The sequence below is a fragment of the Copadichromis virginalis genome, linkage group LG5, assembly GCF_057382275.1.
Source record: "Copadichromis virginalis isolate Kocher_CV1m ecotype Utaka linkage group LG5, C_Virginalis_male_GT1.1, whole genome shotgun sequence".
NCBI classification, from domain to species: Eukaryota; Metazoa; Chordata; class Actinopteri; order Cichliformes; family Cichlidae; genus Copadichromis; species Copadichromis virginalis.
Window position 1 is genome coordinate 26,661,130 of NC_140622.1, and position 13,047 is coordinate 26,674,176.

Here is a 13,047-nt window from a genome sequence, read left to right on the forward strand (position 1 = left end):
AAGTTGTAATAGTTAGACCTTTTTACATGGACAAGAGTATTTTGTTGTTTGTTTTTTTGTTTTGTTTTTTTTGTTTCCCTTAATACATTTTGTTGAACATAACTTTATTTTGGTGTATGATAAGGTATTCTGCTGAGGTCATTATGGAAACCTTGATACATTTCGTTCATACATGTTTCTGAAAGGCAAGCAACACGAATGCATATTTGTTTTCATAGCTTAATTCACAGTGATTCAGATCTGCTCATTCGTGGACATTATACTTAAATGTTTGCCAACAGGAACTGAAGCTTTGTGTTGATTCTCCTCCCCTGTATGAGAAGGACGCGCACAATGCTACTGAGGAACGGTAAAGCTATGACTCCCTCTGCTGGTAAACAGTTTAATAAGCAAGCAACAAATTACCAGCTACCAGTGCCATAATTTCTTCATAATTAATTAGGTTCACCAGTTCAAAAATGTCGTGTTTCTTGCTGATTTTATTTTTATTTAATTTGTCATTTAGTAGTAAAATGATAATAACATGATGTCACCGAGAAAAGAAAAAAGAAGAAAAAACATACCTGAGCCATCTAACTCCAAAACAGGTCATCAATAATTAGTTTCGGTACACAAACACGTCATCAACAAAAACCACATGTTTCTATGACTCTTCATAAGTCATCTAAAGGACGCTAAAAATAAACGTTTCTCAATACCAAAGGGAAACTGAACTATGTCGTTGCTGACCTTAACTTTATGACATCCTCTTTAAAGTATGCTTCCTTTGAACCACGACCTGCTTTTTCTCGGTGATGCCACGGCTTCGAAATGTACGGACAAGCTGCTTTTCTTTGAAAGCGACACTGTCACGCTGCAGTCTCTGCGAGGTGTAACTACATTTGAGCCGAGGTGCTCAGAGTAAACATGGTTAATTGTCAGGCTAAATCATTTCTGTCTGTGTGGAGTCGGTGATGTGTGGTTTTTGCAGTGTCTGACACCGCTTATTGTGAGGTAGGCCATTGCGCAAAACTGTTTGTCACCGGCCACACCTTTTCCACGCCTTCCTAAAAAGTGGTAATTACAGTTAAGCCGAGCATAAACATATAAGCGAGACGCCAGGGGCTATGGACTGCATTGTTCACGGAGCAGCTCGAGTGCCAGACTTTACAGAACCATGTGGTGGACACTATTGTCAGTCATTGCTGGAGTGCTTATACTAGTTCTCCGTTTCTCCACTCGCAGAAGGTAAGATAAGTGTTACAGCATGTTGATTTTGCAGATAATAAATTAGTACTAAGGCTTGTTTACTGTGTAAATGCATATTTTGCAAATGTTATAGCTTTACCGATTACTTATTTATTTTGTTTGGCGCATTTAATCCTAATCAAAATTCATTAAAATGAAGGAAAAGTAGTTGATATTAGATCACTACTTTAACGCTGTATCACTAATTGAATATTTAGCATTTGGGGTTGCTTTTAACGGCAAAATATAGTGTGATTTATACTGAAGACGACTTGCCAATTGCCTTTTTAACTAAAGAAATCCTCCTTTTGGCATTGCTTAATGCGAATGCAAACCTGTTGTGTCAGATTCATGTAAAGTGAAAGGAAGCAAACGCTAATGCTTTTGCGATATGAATTTCCGTGTATGACAGGCGGAGAAATGAGCCTCCTCTGGACGAAGGTTGGATTCCATGGCTGGGACATGCCATTGAGTTTGGGAAAGATGCCGCAAAGTTTTTGGCCCGGATGAAAGAAAAACATGGAGATATATTCACAGTAAGTTCTGATTAATTAATTTAATACTTACTCTTTGAATCCAAAAGCTTGAATGCAGTTTATTTTTTAATCGTAAAAAATATTATACTGAACATTTCGGGGATAGGTGAGGTGAGCAAACTAACAATCTGTCCTCACAGGTGCGTGTTGCCGGTCTCCGTGTGACAGTGCTGTTGGACCCACACTCATTTGATAGTGTGCTGAATGACAGAGATTCCTTTGACTTTACCCGGATCAGAAGCCAGGTCATACAAAAAGTGTTCAGTCTGCAGCCGACAAACATCGAGCCTACCTTGGAGAGGAAATGGATGGAACAGTAATAAATATGTCTTTATCGATTTTATAAGCAACAAAATTATATGACTGAAATCAGTGTTGCAAATCTTAATGCTATCTTTAATTTGCATTTCTTAGGCATTTTCAAGGTTGCAGCCTTCCCAAGCTCAGCAGCTCCATGAACACTCACCTTCAGACCCTGCTCCTGCATTGCCACAATGGGTCCGCCCCTTCAGAGTGGAAACAAGAAGGACTTTTTGACCTCTGCTATAGTCTTCTTTTTAGGTAAGGCATAATATTTTAACCTAGCAAAAAATACTCTAACATTTTAAAAAAGAACATGATAAACATGGTGGTATTCTTATGCTTTTACCTGTGACAAGCAAAAAGAGAGTTTTTACCGTTTTTGTTGTTGTTATCAGGGCTGGATATCTTACATTCTTTGAGAGGACAGACAACGCGGCTGTTGCTTACCAAGAGTTCCGCAAATTTGACAATCTTCTCACCAAACTGGCTCGTGGCTCACTCAGGCGCGGTAAGTTGCACTGCAGCTTAACAAAAATAAAACAGATGTTCGATGGACATATAAACTAAACTTGCATCTGCGCAGCACCATAATGCAAATGTCTGATGGTTTCATTACAGAAGAACGCAGAACAGTCAGCCACTCGCAGGAGCGACTGTGGGAACTGCTTTCCCCGTGCGGGCTGAGGGGAGGGTCAGAGTCAAGCACCTGGCAACAAAGTTACTGTGACTTCCTACAACAGGAGGGGATAAATGCAGATATGCAGAAAAAAGCACTGCTGTTACAGTTGTGGACCACACAGGTAAGAACGGTTTAATTGTCTGTATTGTTTCCCGTTCACACACAAACCATAAACATCCACAAATTCCTTACAGTGGCATCAATGCATAAAAACTCCTCCGCACCCATCGCTTGAATACCATTTCACACAACAGTGTTCAGCTTGCCAACATGAAATCATAGATGCTAGATTCCCCGTGGCTAAGTCACTCAGAGCTACCTGCTTCAACATGTAACTTGAACTGGAGTTCCCATGAATCAGTTTTCCACGTCACTCTGTATTCCTTGAGTGTGAAGAATTACACATGCAAACACTGAGAATGAAAACAGTGTTAGTCAGTTGAAGTTGCTTCCTCTTTTTCTGACAGTTTCAGGCATCATACCAGGCAGTTGTGCTGTCAGTCTTTTGTTTTTGTTTTTTTCTTTTGTTTTTATGGCTAGAGTCCAATTCCTCTGATAATGTTGTTTAACCGGTGTGCATGGATGAAAAGCATTTTAAAAAGACTCACATTGATACTCCCATGGATACTTCCTCTAGTGCAGAACTCTCTTTTACACTATCCAGTAACACCAGTATCTTCCATGAAACCTTGCTGAAATATTATTAATTTTGTTTTATTGGGCTTTAATATAAAGTGTTTCCATTGTTAGCAATATTTACACAGGTGTGACTGTGGGATTTAAGGTTTTTCACTAGTTCAGACAGGTCTCAGTGGTGGAGCAATGAGGTCACTACTCATGCTGCCAGGTGGGGGGGATAGTGAGCTGTATTTGGTCTTTGTTTCTGCTGTTGCTCTATGCTACATTTTAGCTCTAATAGTTTTACATCATCATTAACCTGTTATTCTCCCTGGAAAAAGCTTTGTTCACCCTTAAACACAGATGTATGTAATTCTAACAATGATGAACCTATCCACACTGCAGGCTCTCACACCTGCTGTGCATGTTTGGGAAAGCCCGCCAGTCCCCACGTATATTTCTGCATTATCATGTCTGCTGGGATATTCGAGCACACAGTCTCTGTCTTGAATGGAAACTGGAGCACCACTGCAGTGAATAGAAGGATTAAATGTGAGACTGGCGAGAGGTGCCAGAGTGAAGCTTATACATGTGTTACAGGCAGATTGATGGTTTTTTTTTTTTTTTCAGTGTAAAGTGTAAATGCTAGGATTTCACTGAAGTCGCCTACATCGTCATGAGTCTTGCACAAGCTGGAGGTTGCTGTTCTTTTTCCATTTGCAAGGAATCAATATTATTGACTGAAACATACACCGATCAGCCGCAACATTAAGACCATTGACAAGCGAAGGGAATAACGTCCAGCTTCTCATCACATCGAAATGTTCTGCTGGGAAACCTTGGATCATGTCTTTATCACATACAGTGGACACAAACACTGATGCTGAACAAGCACACCCTATCAACACTCCCAGTCAGTCACTACCTTCTTCTGCCAGGACATTGAATGCAGCAGTAGTGAAAAATTGGGCATGAATAGGTGACGGAACTGTTAGGCGTGGCTGTGTGCAGGCAGGAATAGGACCCAAGGTGCAGACTCCGGAGACAGACGTGAACTCAAAAAAGGCTTTAATTCTGAACGCAACATGACATAACTTGAAAAACTCAAAATAAACTTACACCGGTGGACAGCCAAAACACACAGCAAAATAAACGGTAGATCGCGACACGGACACAGAGGGAGCAATCAGGGAATGAGTAACAGGAGGGAAACACAGCTGGGACAAATCAGAACTGACGAGACCAAAGAAGCGTAACTGAACACACTGAGAAAAGACAGAGACCTTCAAAGTAAAACAGGAAACACATAACACAGACTGAACAAAGACACAGCCTCACATGTAGGCACTACAGAGGGAACAGAGACGTGGGACCAGGGCAGACACAAACACTGAGTGGACACGGGGATATAGGAACTAAGGATACACATAGACGCGAACTAGACAAGGGGATGCAGGTGATAGGGGAGACAGAGCAACTAAAGAAGACAGAGACATAAACCATGAGACAGAACTCAAAGAAACCAAAAAACTAGAAAATATGAATAATATCATACACTCAAAAACCCTGGGTCAACGACCCAGGCATCCTAACAGGAACATGACAAAGAACCCCGCCCCTCCCTGAGCCTGGTTCTGCCGGAGGTTTCTTCCTGTTAAAAGGGAGTTTTTCCTTCCCACTGTCGCCAAAGTGCTTGCTCATAGGGAGTCATATGATTGTTGGGTTTTTCTCTGTATCTATGAAGCGCCTTGAGGCGACTTTTGTTGTGATTTGGCGCTATATAAATAAAATTGAATTGAATTGAATTGAATCAATGGCAACCTCACCTCCCCACCAACATCCGTAAAACATACCTCAAGGTCCAGTGTTTATAACCTGGCATGGGTCAGACCTATTTTTGCTGCACAAGTTGGGCCTAAACATTATAGCAACTGTGGTTTTAATGCTGCAGGTTATTCAACACCGCTTTCACATTTAGTCATATAGTCAAAGCCAATAGCTGGCCAGCAAAGCATTTTGGACCGTGAATAGCTGGGAAATGAGTGGTATGGGGGTCGTGCTGGTGAGCACTATTACCTCACAGTTAGAAGGCTCCTAGTTGGAATTTCCTGGGTTGTTGGGCCTTCCTGTGTGAAGTTTGTCTCCAGTAGTTTTCTCTGGATTTCAGTTTCTTCCTATAGTCCAAATCATGTTGATTTTGTATATTCGTTTTCTGCCTTTTCCACTATGTTAGCTGGGGTCTGCTTGAATTCCCTTGCAACCCTATAAGTGGGATAAGTGGTTGAAAAGATTGATGGATAGATTAATGGGAATAGCTATATAACTAAAATGACCTTCTATAACCTTTAATGCAAATTTCCATTTAAAAACTGCACTGTTATACCTGCTTTGTGTGCAAATGGAAATGTTTTTTTTCTTCTCTCTCTTCAGTTATAATTCCCAAAATGACAGGTATTTTTCCTCTAAGAATCTGCAGCTGTTGGGATAGACTCATATTACAACCTGAGGCATTATATAAGGTGATCTGAAGATCTAAGAGGGCAGAAAGACAGTGTGATGTACTTCTAGTCACTTTTGCTCATTTGCCCTGCCTGTCAATGGAAAGTTGACCTGAGATGAGCAGCAGTAAGAACAGCTCCCCTAACCCACAGCAATTACTGTCTGACAGGCTCAGGTGTCTCCCACAGTGGTTGACAGAGGTGCCTACAAAGCATGGGGTGACTTATTGGCTTCTCCTCACATCAGTCATATTCACACAGCAGCAGTACAGAGAAATTAGAGGAAAGCAAATAATAGCCATCATCAGAAGTATCTCTATTTTAGGTATATATTAGCTTTATACGTACAAAATGAATTCTGTTGTTTTTTTTCATCTGAAACTCGTGTAAAGGTTTGTGTGCGTGCAATGTTTGTTTCAGTGTAATGCTGGACCTGCTGCCTTTTGGCTCCTTGGCTTCCTGCTCACTCACCCAGAGGCCATGGAGGCTGTTAAGTCAGAGATCAGAGGCCTTTCCACTCGGCGGGATACTTCCTTTCAGCAGCCCCAGAACAACCCGCTGGAAGCGCACAGCACACCTGTATTTGGTACGTAACAGCTGCTAGCAGCCTTTTCTGTTATTCACTTGAGCCCTTCTACCTTGGGGTTTAATTGCTCCAGTGGGATGGAAACAAAAGCTCATTTTGAGCTGTTAGAAATAACTGCAGTGTATTGAAACAGTGACAGCAGCCATGGCAGTTTGAACTTTGAACCAATTAAATGTTGATTGCCTTTTTCATATAATCGTATCTGTGCAATGTTTGTTCGTCGCCAAATTACGCCTGAGGGCACCGCTGACTTAACTCACACTGACACCCCTCTGACATCATCCACTCTGCTGTCCTTTCAATTCTACAGATAGCATTTTGAGTGAGACCCTACGGCTCACTGCTGCAGTAATGATCAGAAGAGAGGTGGTGCAGGATAAGATCCTGGACATGGCCAATGGAAAGAGGTACCACCTCAGACGAGGGGACAGAGTGTGTCTGTTCCCTTTCCTCAGCCCTCAAATGGACCCACAGATACACCAAGAGCCACAGGTATTTAGTGTGTACATATGAAGTGCATTAATCTAGCACCAACATGGGCCCCTCTATACTAATTATATTATGGCAAATAAGCTGGCCTCGAGGTGGCATGATTAAACACTGTGATTTAAAACACAGGCATAATACTTCCCCTGGCATAAGCTGGTAAATGCCTACAAATTCTTTGTCAAGGACTAGGGCTTGGTTATTTATTAATGTTCATTCTTATTATTTGTCTTAATTCGTTAGAGGTGAAATGTTATTTTATAGCCAAAAAGTCAAGCTTGTTTTCATGATATCATAACACACACAGCTAACGAAGCCCACATGTTTTGCTCTTGACAGACTTTCAAGTACGACCGCTTCCTAAATGATGATATGACAGTGAAGGATGAATTCTACAAGGATGGAAAAAAGCTGAAGTATTGCAGCATGCCTTGGGGTGCAGGGAAAAACAGCTGCGTTGGGAAAGAGTTTGCTATTTCAACTATTAAACAGTGAGTGTTAAAATCATTTGTAACATATTTCCATTATTTATCTGAAGTTGAAAAATAAATAATACTTTCATCATCAAAGAGTTCCATGCAATTTCAACCTGATTACTCGTTCTGGCCATCTTCACATAATATCCCCCCTTTTTATCATTTCAGTCCTGCTTTTATGTTCTCAATCATAAAGTAAGAAGCTGTTATACAGCCATTGCTTATTCTCTGTACGGACCTGTATGACAGAGGTGAAGGATATTAGAGAACAGTCACTCGTAACAGCCAATGACGTCCTGTACAAATGTTAAAACAGCCTCAGGTGCACTAATATGTGTGAAAAGATGTAAACAGTTTTTACCTCTTTTTTCTTTAGATTTGTCTTTTTGGCCTTGACCCATCTTGATCTGGAGCCGTGTGACCCTGAGGCTAAACTGCCTCCTGTTAATCCCAGTCGTTATGGGTTTGGGATGCTCCAGCCAGACGGAGACCTGCAGGTCCGATACAGACTGAAGAGAACATAGCACCTTACTGTACAAACTACTTACTGACATACTGTAATATTATTTATTGTATCTTATATTTGATCAGTCCACCTTAAATCCTATTTAACTTTTTGAATTTTGTAATTTTGTATGTTAATAAAAAACTAAAGGAAACACTAACCAGCTGATTTTGTGTCATTTTTAATGACTCCGATTTCTTATCTGTGTTCAGAAGTTATTTTCTAAAGGAAATGCAAATACAGAAGATGCAACATTAAAGATCAGTGCAACAGCTCGATTATATTGATTTTGTAATGGGTCAGGATTGATATCAGCTTTGAAATTATTTAAATGCTTGCACTGTAGTGCCGTGTAATATAAAATATTTCACCACACTCTTCATTGGAGGCCTGACCCCCGCCCGCTCCCCACAGGTTATGGTGGACTGCAAAGCAGACTAGTGAAACTGATCAATCTAGAAGTGATCACATCAGTCACACACCATACAACGATGCATCACTAGTGCCTAATAACGTAATAAATAGAGCTACAGTGTGTCTCTCCAGTCAGGTGGGAGCTGCGGGTGTGTTTTCAGATGCTAGGCTTTTGTGCACATGCACATTTACGCGTCTTTTTCTGGAGACATCATAGTCTGACGTACACGTAGCTGTGTGTTTTTGATGATAGATTTGCAGGAGGCGGTGGTGAAAGAGTTAAACAGATGTGAAAGAGAGCGCCGAGCTGCCATGGATCCACCTTCACAGAGATGCGGCGCCTCCTCACACAGCTGACTGGGAACACAGGTAGTCTGTCCGAACGAGCTTGTCGGCGTACTTGTTGATCTTCAGGGTGAATCAGGGAAGCAAGATGCGGAGCAGGAAACCGGCGGGTAGACAGTAGATCGTGCAGAAGATATCTCTGCCATGTCGGAGGCAGAGGAGGGGGAAATGGATTGGTTTAGACCCTGGCAATAGTAAACCAATAACGGCGCCTCAATTTTTTTTATTTTTTTTAAATGCTACTGCTTCCTTTTTGTTTGTGGCAGCGGATTGATTGTTCACAAGGCGGTACGTGCTGGTTTGATTCAGTGTAGGATGACAACTCACGAAGGTATTTTTGAGCTAATTTTCCATTTCTGGACTTTGTGTAATGTGCAACCTATCAATTGTAATAGCTTTCCAGTTGCATGGGGGGGAACACTGTGCGTTTAAGCTTGCACCATTATGGAGCAGGGAGCCTTTGAAAAACACGGGAAAAGATGGAAGATTTGCATTCACTACATTGCACTTTTAGATGGCTAGTACCATTCCCAATGTAGCTACGCAGATTGCCAGTGTGTACAAAGGTGGGGCTGATGTTTGTTTTGTGGTTTGTTTAATCTGTTTTGTCGAAGCTTTGACTTGGATAAAGCAGGAGGAGGGTGGAGGCGGCTTCAAATGAATATTTATTATTATTATTATTGTTATTGTTTTATTTATTCCAGCAACATCCACAACACAGATATAACAATATCTACATTTTGAATTCAGCAGTAGACTTTTGTGTTCAGTTTTTTCATTCTTTCTTTTTTTCAAAATTTTTTTGCATGCGCATTTTGAAACTAGTCCTCAGGCCTATTCGTGCTTGTGAAAGATTACAAACTTTGTGAGACAGTGATCACATCTGCAGGCCCGATGTGTTGTGGACTTTTCCGTGCCCTCATCACACAACACACAAGCTCAATATATACGTTTCAATGTGAAGCTTGTGCCACGTGTACTGTCATAAATGGTCCATAAAAATATTGGCCTCTTCGTCACAAGAGGATGTAACGTAGGCTATATTTTCTTGTCAGATAGCCTGCCCTCCCAAGGGAGCTCGCCGTGATTCAGGGAGTGAACATTTGCTTCCTGGTGTTTCAGCACCATTGGACTGGACAGCGCTCACTTTGTACGACATTCATCACTGCGTGGTGTTCTGCGTCTCACCCACCCACAGCACTGCATGGGCGTCATACGGGCACAGATCGACCTCTGTGGAGGCAAAATAATAATAATAATATTAATAGTAAGAAAAAATGGGCACGATGACCTCTTTTGCCACCTTGTGCAGCCATCTAAGCCATCACAGCAGAAATAGTTGTTGTCATAAAGATAAATATTTCATCTGTTACCACAGAGGAGAGCTCTCTTCAGAATTGGTCAGCACAAATAGGTTGTGTAAAGTTTTGGGAACTTGTTATCATCAGCATTTTTCCCCCACACTGGCTTAAATTGATGATAGAACAGCATGGATGCATTTTGGTAAAGTTTCCCAAAATATCTTTTAACCCCCCAAAAGAAATGCATGACAGTGTGTGCTGGCTTTAGCCTTTTATCTTTCTGAGCATTTTTTTTCTACTATTGGATGAGGAAACAATTTTAAAAAAGAAGATTGGACTGTTTTATTCATTTAAGTCACAACAGCTTTTTAGGTAGATTAGGATGATTTCATTTCTTTATTCTAAATGTATCTGATCTATAGCATCTGAGGCAGTTTTTCTTCTGTTCCTGTTGTTAGAAGTGTCAAAAGTGTTTTGTAAGATTTTAGAACATGAGGCTTTTTGCAGTATCAGTTTTAGATGATTGCAGCACAATAATAAGCTGGGATTCTGTTTTTTTTTTTTTGCCTTGTTTATATGTGAATGAGTCATCTTAATAACCCCCATCTGTTCACCAAGAGATTCTTGTGGTTTTAGGAAGAAATTAAAAAAAAATAGAATAATGCTGAAGACAACAAGAACAGCAGTAACTGATTGGGAAATATCATTAGAAATAACTTAATTTTATTGATTTCCAGTATTTTTGCATGAGCAGTTCAACCAGTGAACAGTTAAGAAAGCATTTTATGATTGTTGAACGACATTTTCAGAAGAAATATGGAAGAATTAATGTGAGTGAAATAATTTTGTTTTACTTTTATCATCATTTTAACAATAGTCAGGTTTGCCTTTCTGGGGTAATGTATCCCAGAGCCAGAGCAGCAAGGTGTTACGACTGTTACAACAGAAATCAATGGGCCTCTGACATTTGTATTAAGCTCTGTAACACTAATGGTTTGTTTTTATTTTGTGATTCCTTCAGATACGATAATGAATGAAGAGACAATCAAGTGTAGTCCATAGCCTCAGCGGTCCTCATGCTCTCTTTACCTAAAGTTATCATGGAGAAATCCTTGGCCGAGTTAAATAAAGCCGGCTCTCGGTCAACATCATCGCTGCCACCTGAACCAGTGGACATCGTTCGCAGCAAGTCATGTTTCCGCAGAGTCAGGCTAAACGTTGGAGGGCTCCCGCATGAGGTCTTGTGGCGAACGTTAGACAGGCTACCACGAACGCGTTTGGGAAAGTTAAGAGATTGCAACTCGCACGAATCACTGATGGAAGTGTGCGATGATTACAGTCTGGAGGAGAATGAGTACTTTTTCGACCGGCATCCAGGGGCGTTTACATCTATTCTGAACTTTTACCGCACGGGTAAGCTGCACATGATGGAGGAAATGTGCGCCCTTTCATTTAGTCAAGAACTAGACTACTGGGGCATCGATGAGATCTACCTGGAGTCGTGTTGCCAAGCAAGATATCACCAGAAAAAGGAGCAAATGAATGAAGAACTCAAAAGGGAGGCAGACAACTTAAAAGACAGAGAGGGAGAAGAATTTGACAACACCTGCTGTGCCGAAAAAAGAAAGAAACTTTGGGACCTCCTGGAGAAGCCCAGCTCATCTGTTGCAGCAAAGGTAATGCCACGGGATTTTGGGTGTGAGTTGATCATGGTTATGTTCACTTTGACCCCTGTCGCAGAAATACCTGCGGTGTTGTGCTTGAAATTTCAGTTTATTCAAGAAAAATCAAATAATAGGAAGTGCTCCTGTACCAAATATCAGCACAGCCAGGTGACCTTAGATTACTGCCATTGCACGGAGAGGAAACAGCTTATGATTACACAAAATGTATCAGTCATTACATTTTGATTGTTCAAAAGTTGGAACATGGAGTAAATGCTGGAAATCATAGAAAAAGCCTGTCAATGCCATTTGTTCACATGGGATTTGTGTGCTGTTGTCTGCAGTTATTGTGATTTGAAACCTGGGAACAAAACAGGAAGACGAATTTGGTAACAACATAAATGGCTGCCTTTATTTATCGCTATAAAACATCTTTAAAACGTGACATTGGGCTCATTAGCCTTGTGTCCTGTAATGCTGCAGTTACAAAGGACCGTTGCTGTATTATTGCCATCATCATTATCATCAAAACCAAAAACAGACCTTCAAACAAACAGACCAGTGGACCAAATGGACCAGTTGGTAATAACTTGTTATTTCCACAATATTACTTAATTTTTTTCCACCTTATTATCTCACTGTTACCAAGCTGTAATATAAAGTGCAACTACATTAAAATAACTAAAGCACTTGCTTTTTTGTGACCCCCCCCCCCCCAAAAAAAAATCATTTTGAGATTAAGAGGTTTGAGATATTGAATTTTAGCTCTGTGCACATGAACAAGAAGCTGGAAATGACATGGAATTCTTTCAACCATAACCCTAACCCGCACCGTTAGTCAATGCATGTTATGCCATCAGCAGGTCTTTCACAGAGCCACACCTGCAACTGCAACCTGGGAGACCACAGCAGTGTTAAACATGAGCAACCTTTGATCACACTCTTCTCAGTTGGATTGGAAGGATCAAAGAGGGGGGCTGTTTCTTTCCAGCTCAGTTTTAAGGGGAGCAGCGTGCCTTGTTTGTCTTGCAGCTATTATTGCATGGGAAATGGAAATGAAACTATTAGCAATTTGTGCCGGCTGATGCTTTGCAGCGAGGATTTGTTAGAACTGTCAGCTCTAATCCACAAACAGAGTGAGATGAGTGCTGTGAGTCTGTCAGTGAAATGTCTTCTTCACAGGAATCAAAGAGATGTAAAATCGATGCTTATTGGGTTAGCGCTAAGAAAGTGCTGTAGCCTACAAAAAGGAGATGACCACTCGGAGTCGACCATAAGTTCTTGTCTCCGTTATCACGCCCCGATACCTGCAATTTATCAAAATATCAGCGACAAACTGTTGTGAAGTGCTCGACGAAGATGGGTACAGCGATTCACTTTGAATAATAACACAGAAAATTGCTTATGCA

General features: G+C 41.0%; 2 protein-coding genes across 2 annotated transcripts in view; both read left to right on the top strand.

Annotated features, from left to right (window-relative positions):
* The first annotated feature begins 1,078 nt into the window (after nt 1-1,078).
* ptgis (prostaglandin I2 (prostacyclin) synthase) lies at nt 1,079-8,066 on the top strand. The gene is made up of 10 exons (XM_085457091.1): nt 1,079-1,227; nt 1,640-1,763; nt 1,904-2,079; nt 2,178-2,324; nt 2,462-2,574; nt 2,685-2,866; nt 6,282-6,447; nt 6,758-6,939; nt 7,273-7,424; nt 7,786-8,066. Exons 1-10 carry the CDS (start codon nt 1,157-1,159, stop codon nt 7,931-7,933), a joined length of 1,461 nt encoding a protein of 486 aa, XP_085313217.1. The 5' UTR covers nt 1,079-1,156; the 3' UTR covers nt 7,934-8,066.
* A 690-nt stretch (nt 8,067-8,756) lies between these two features.
* The window catches only part of kcnb1 (potassium voltage-gated channel, Shab-related subfamily, member 1), a 37,310-nt gene continuing 33,019 nt past the window's right edge, over nt 8,757-13,047 (top strand). The window contains exons 1-2 of the mRNA XM_085457086.1: nt 8,757-9,004; nt 10,996-11,650. Coding sequence (XP_085313212.1) covers nt 11,051-11,650 — 600 coding nt within the window. The 5' untranslated portion in view covers nt 8,757-9,004; nt 10,996-11,050. The remainder of the gene's footprint in view (nt 9,005-10,995; nt 11,651-13,047) is intronic.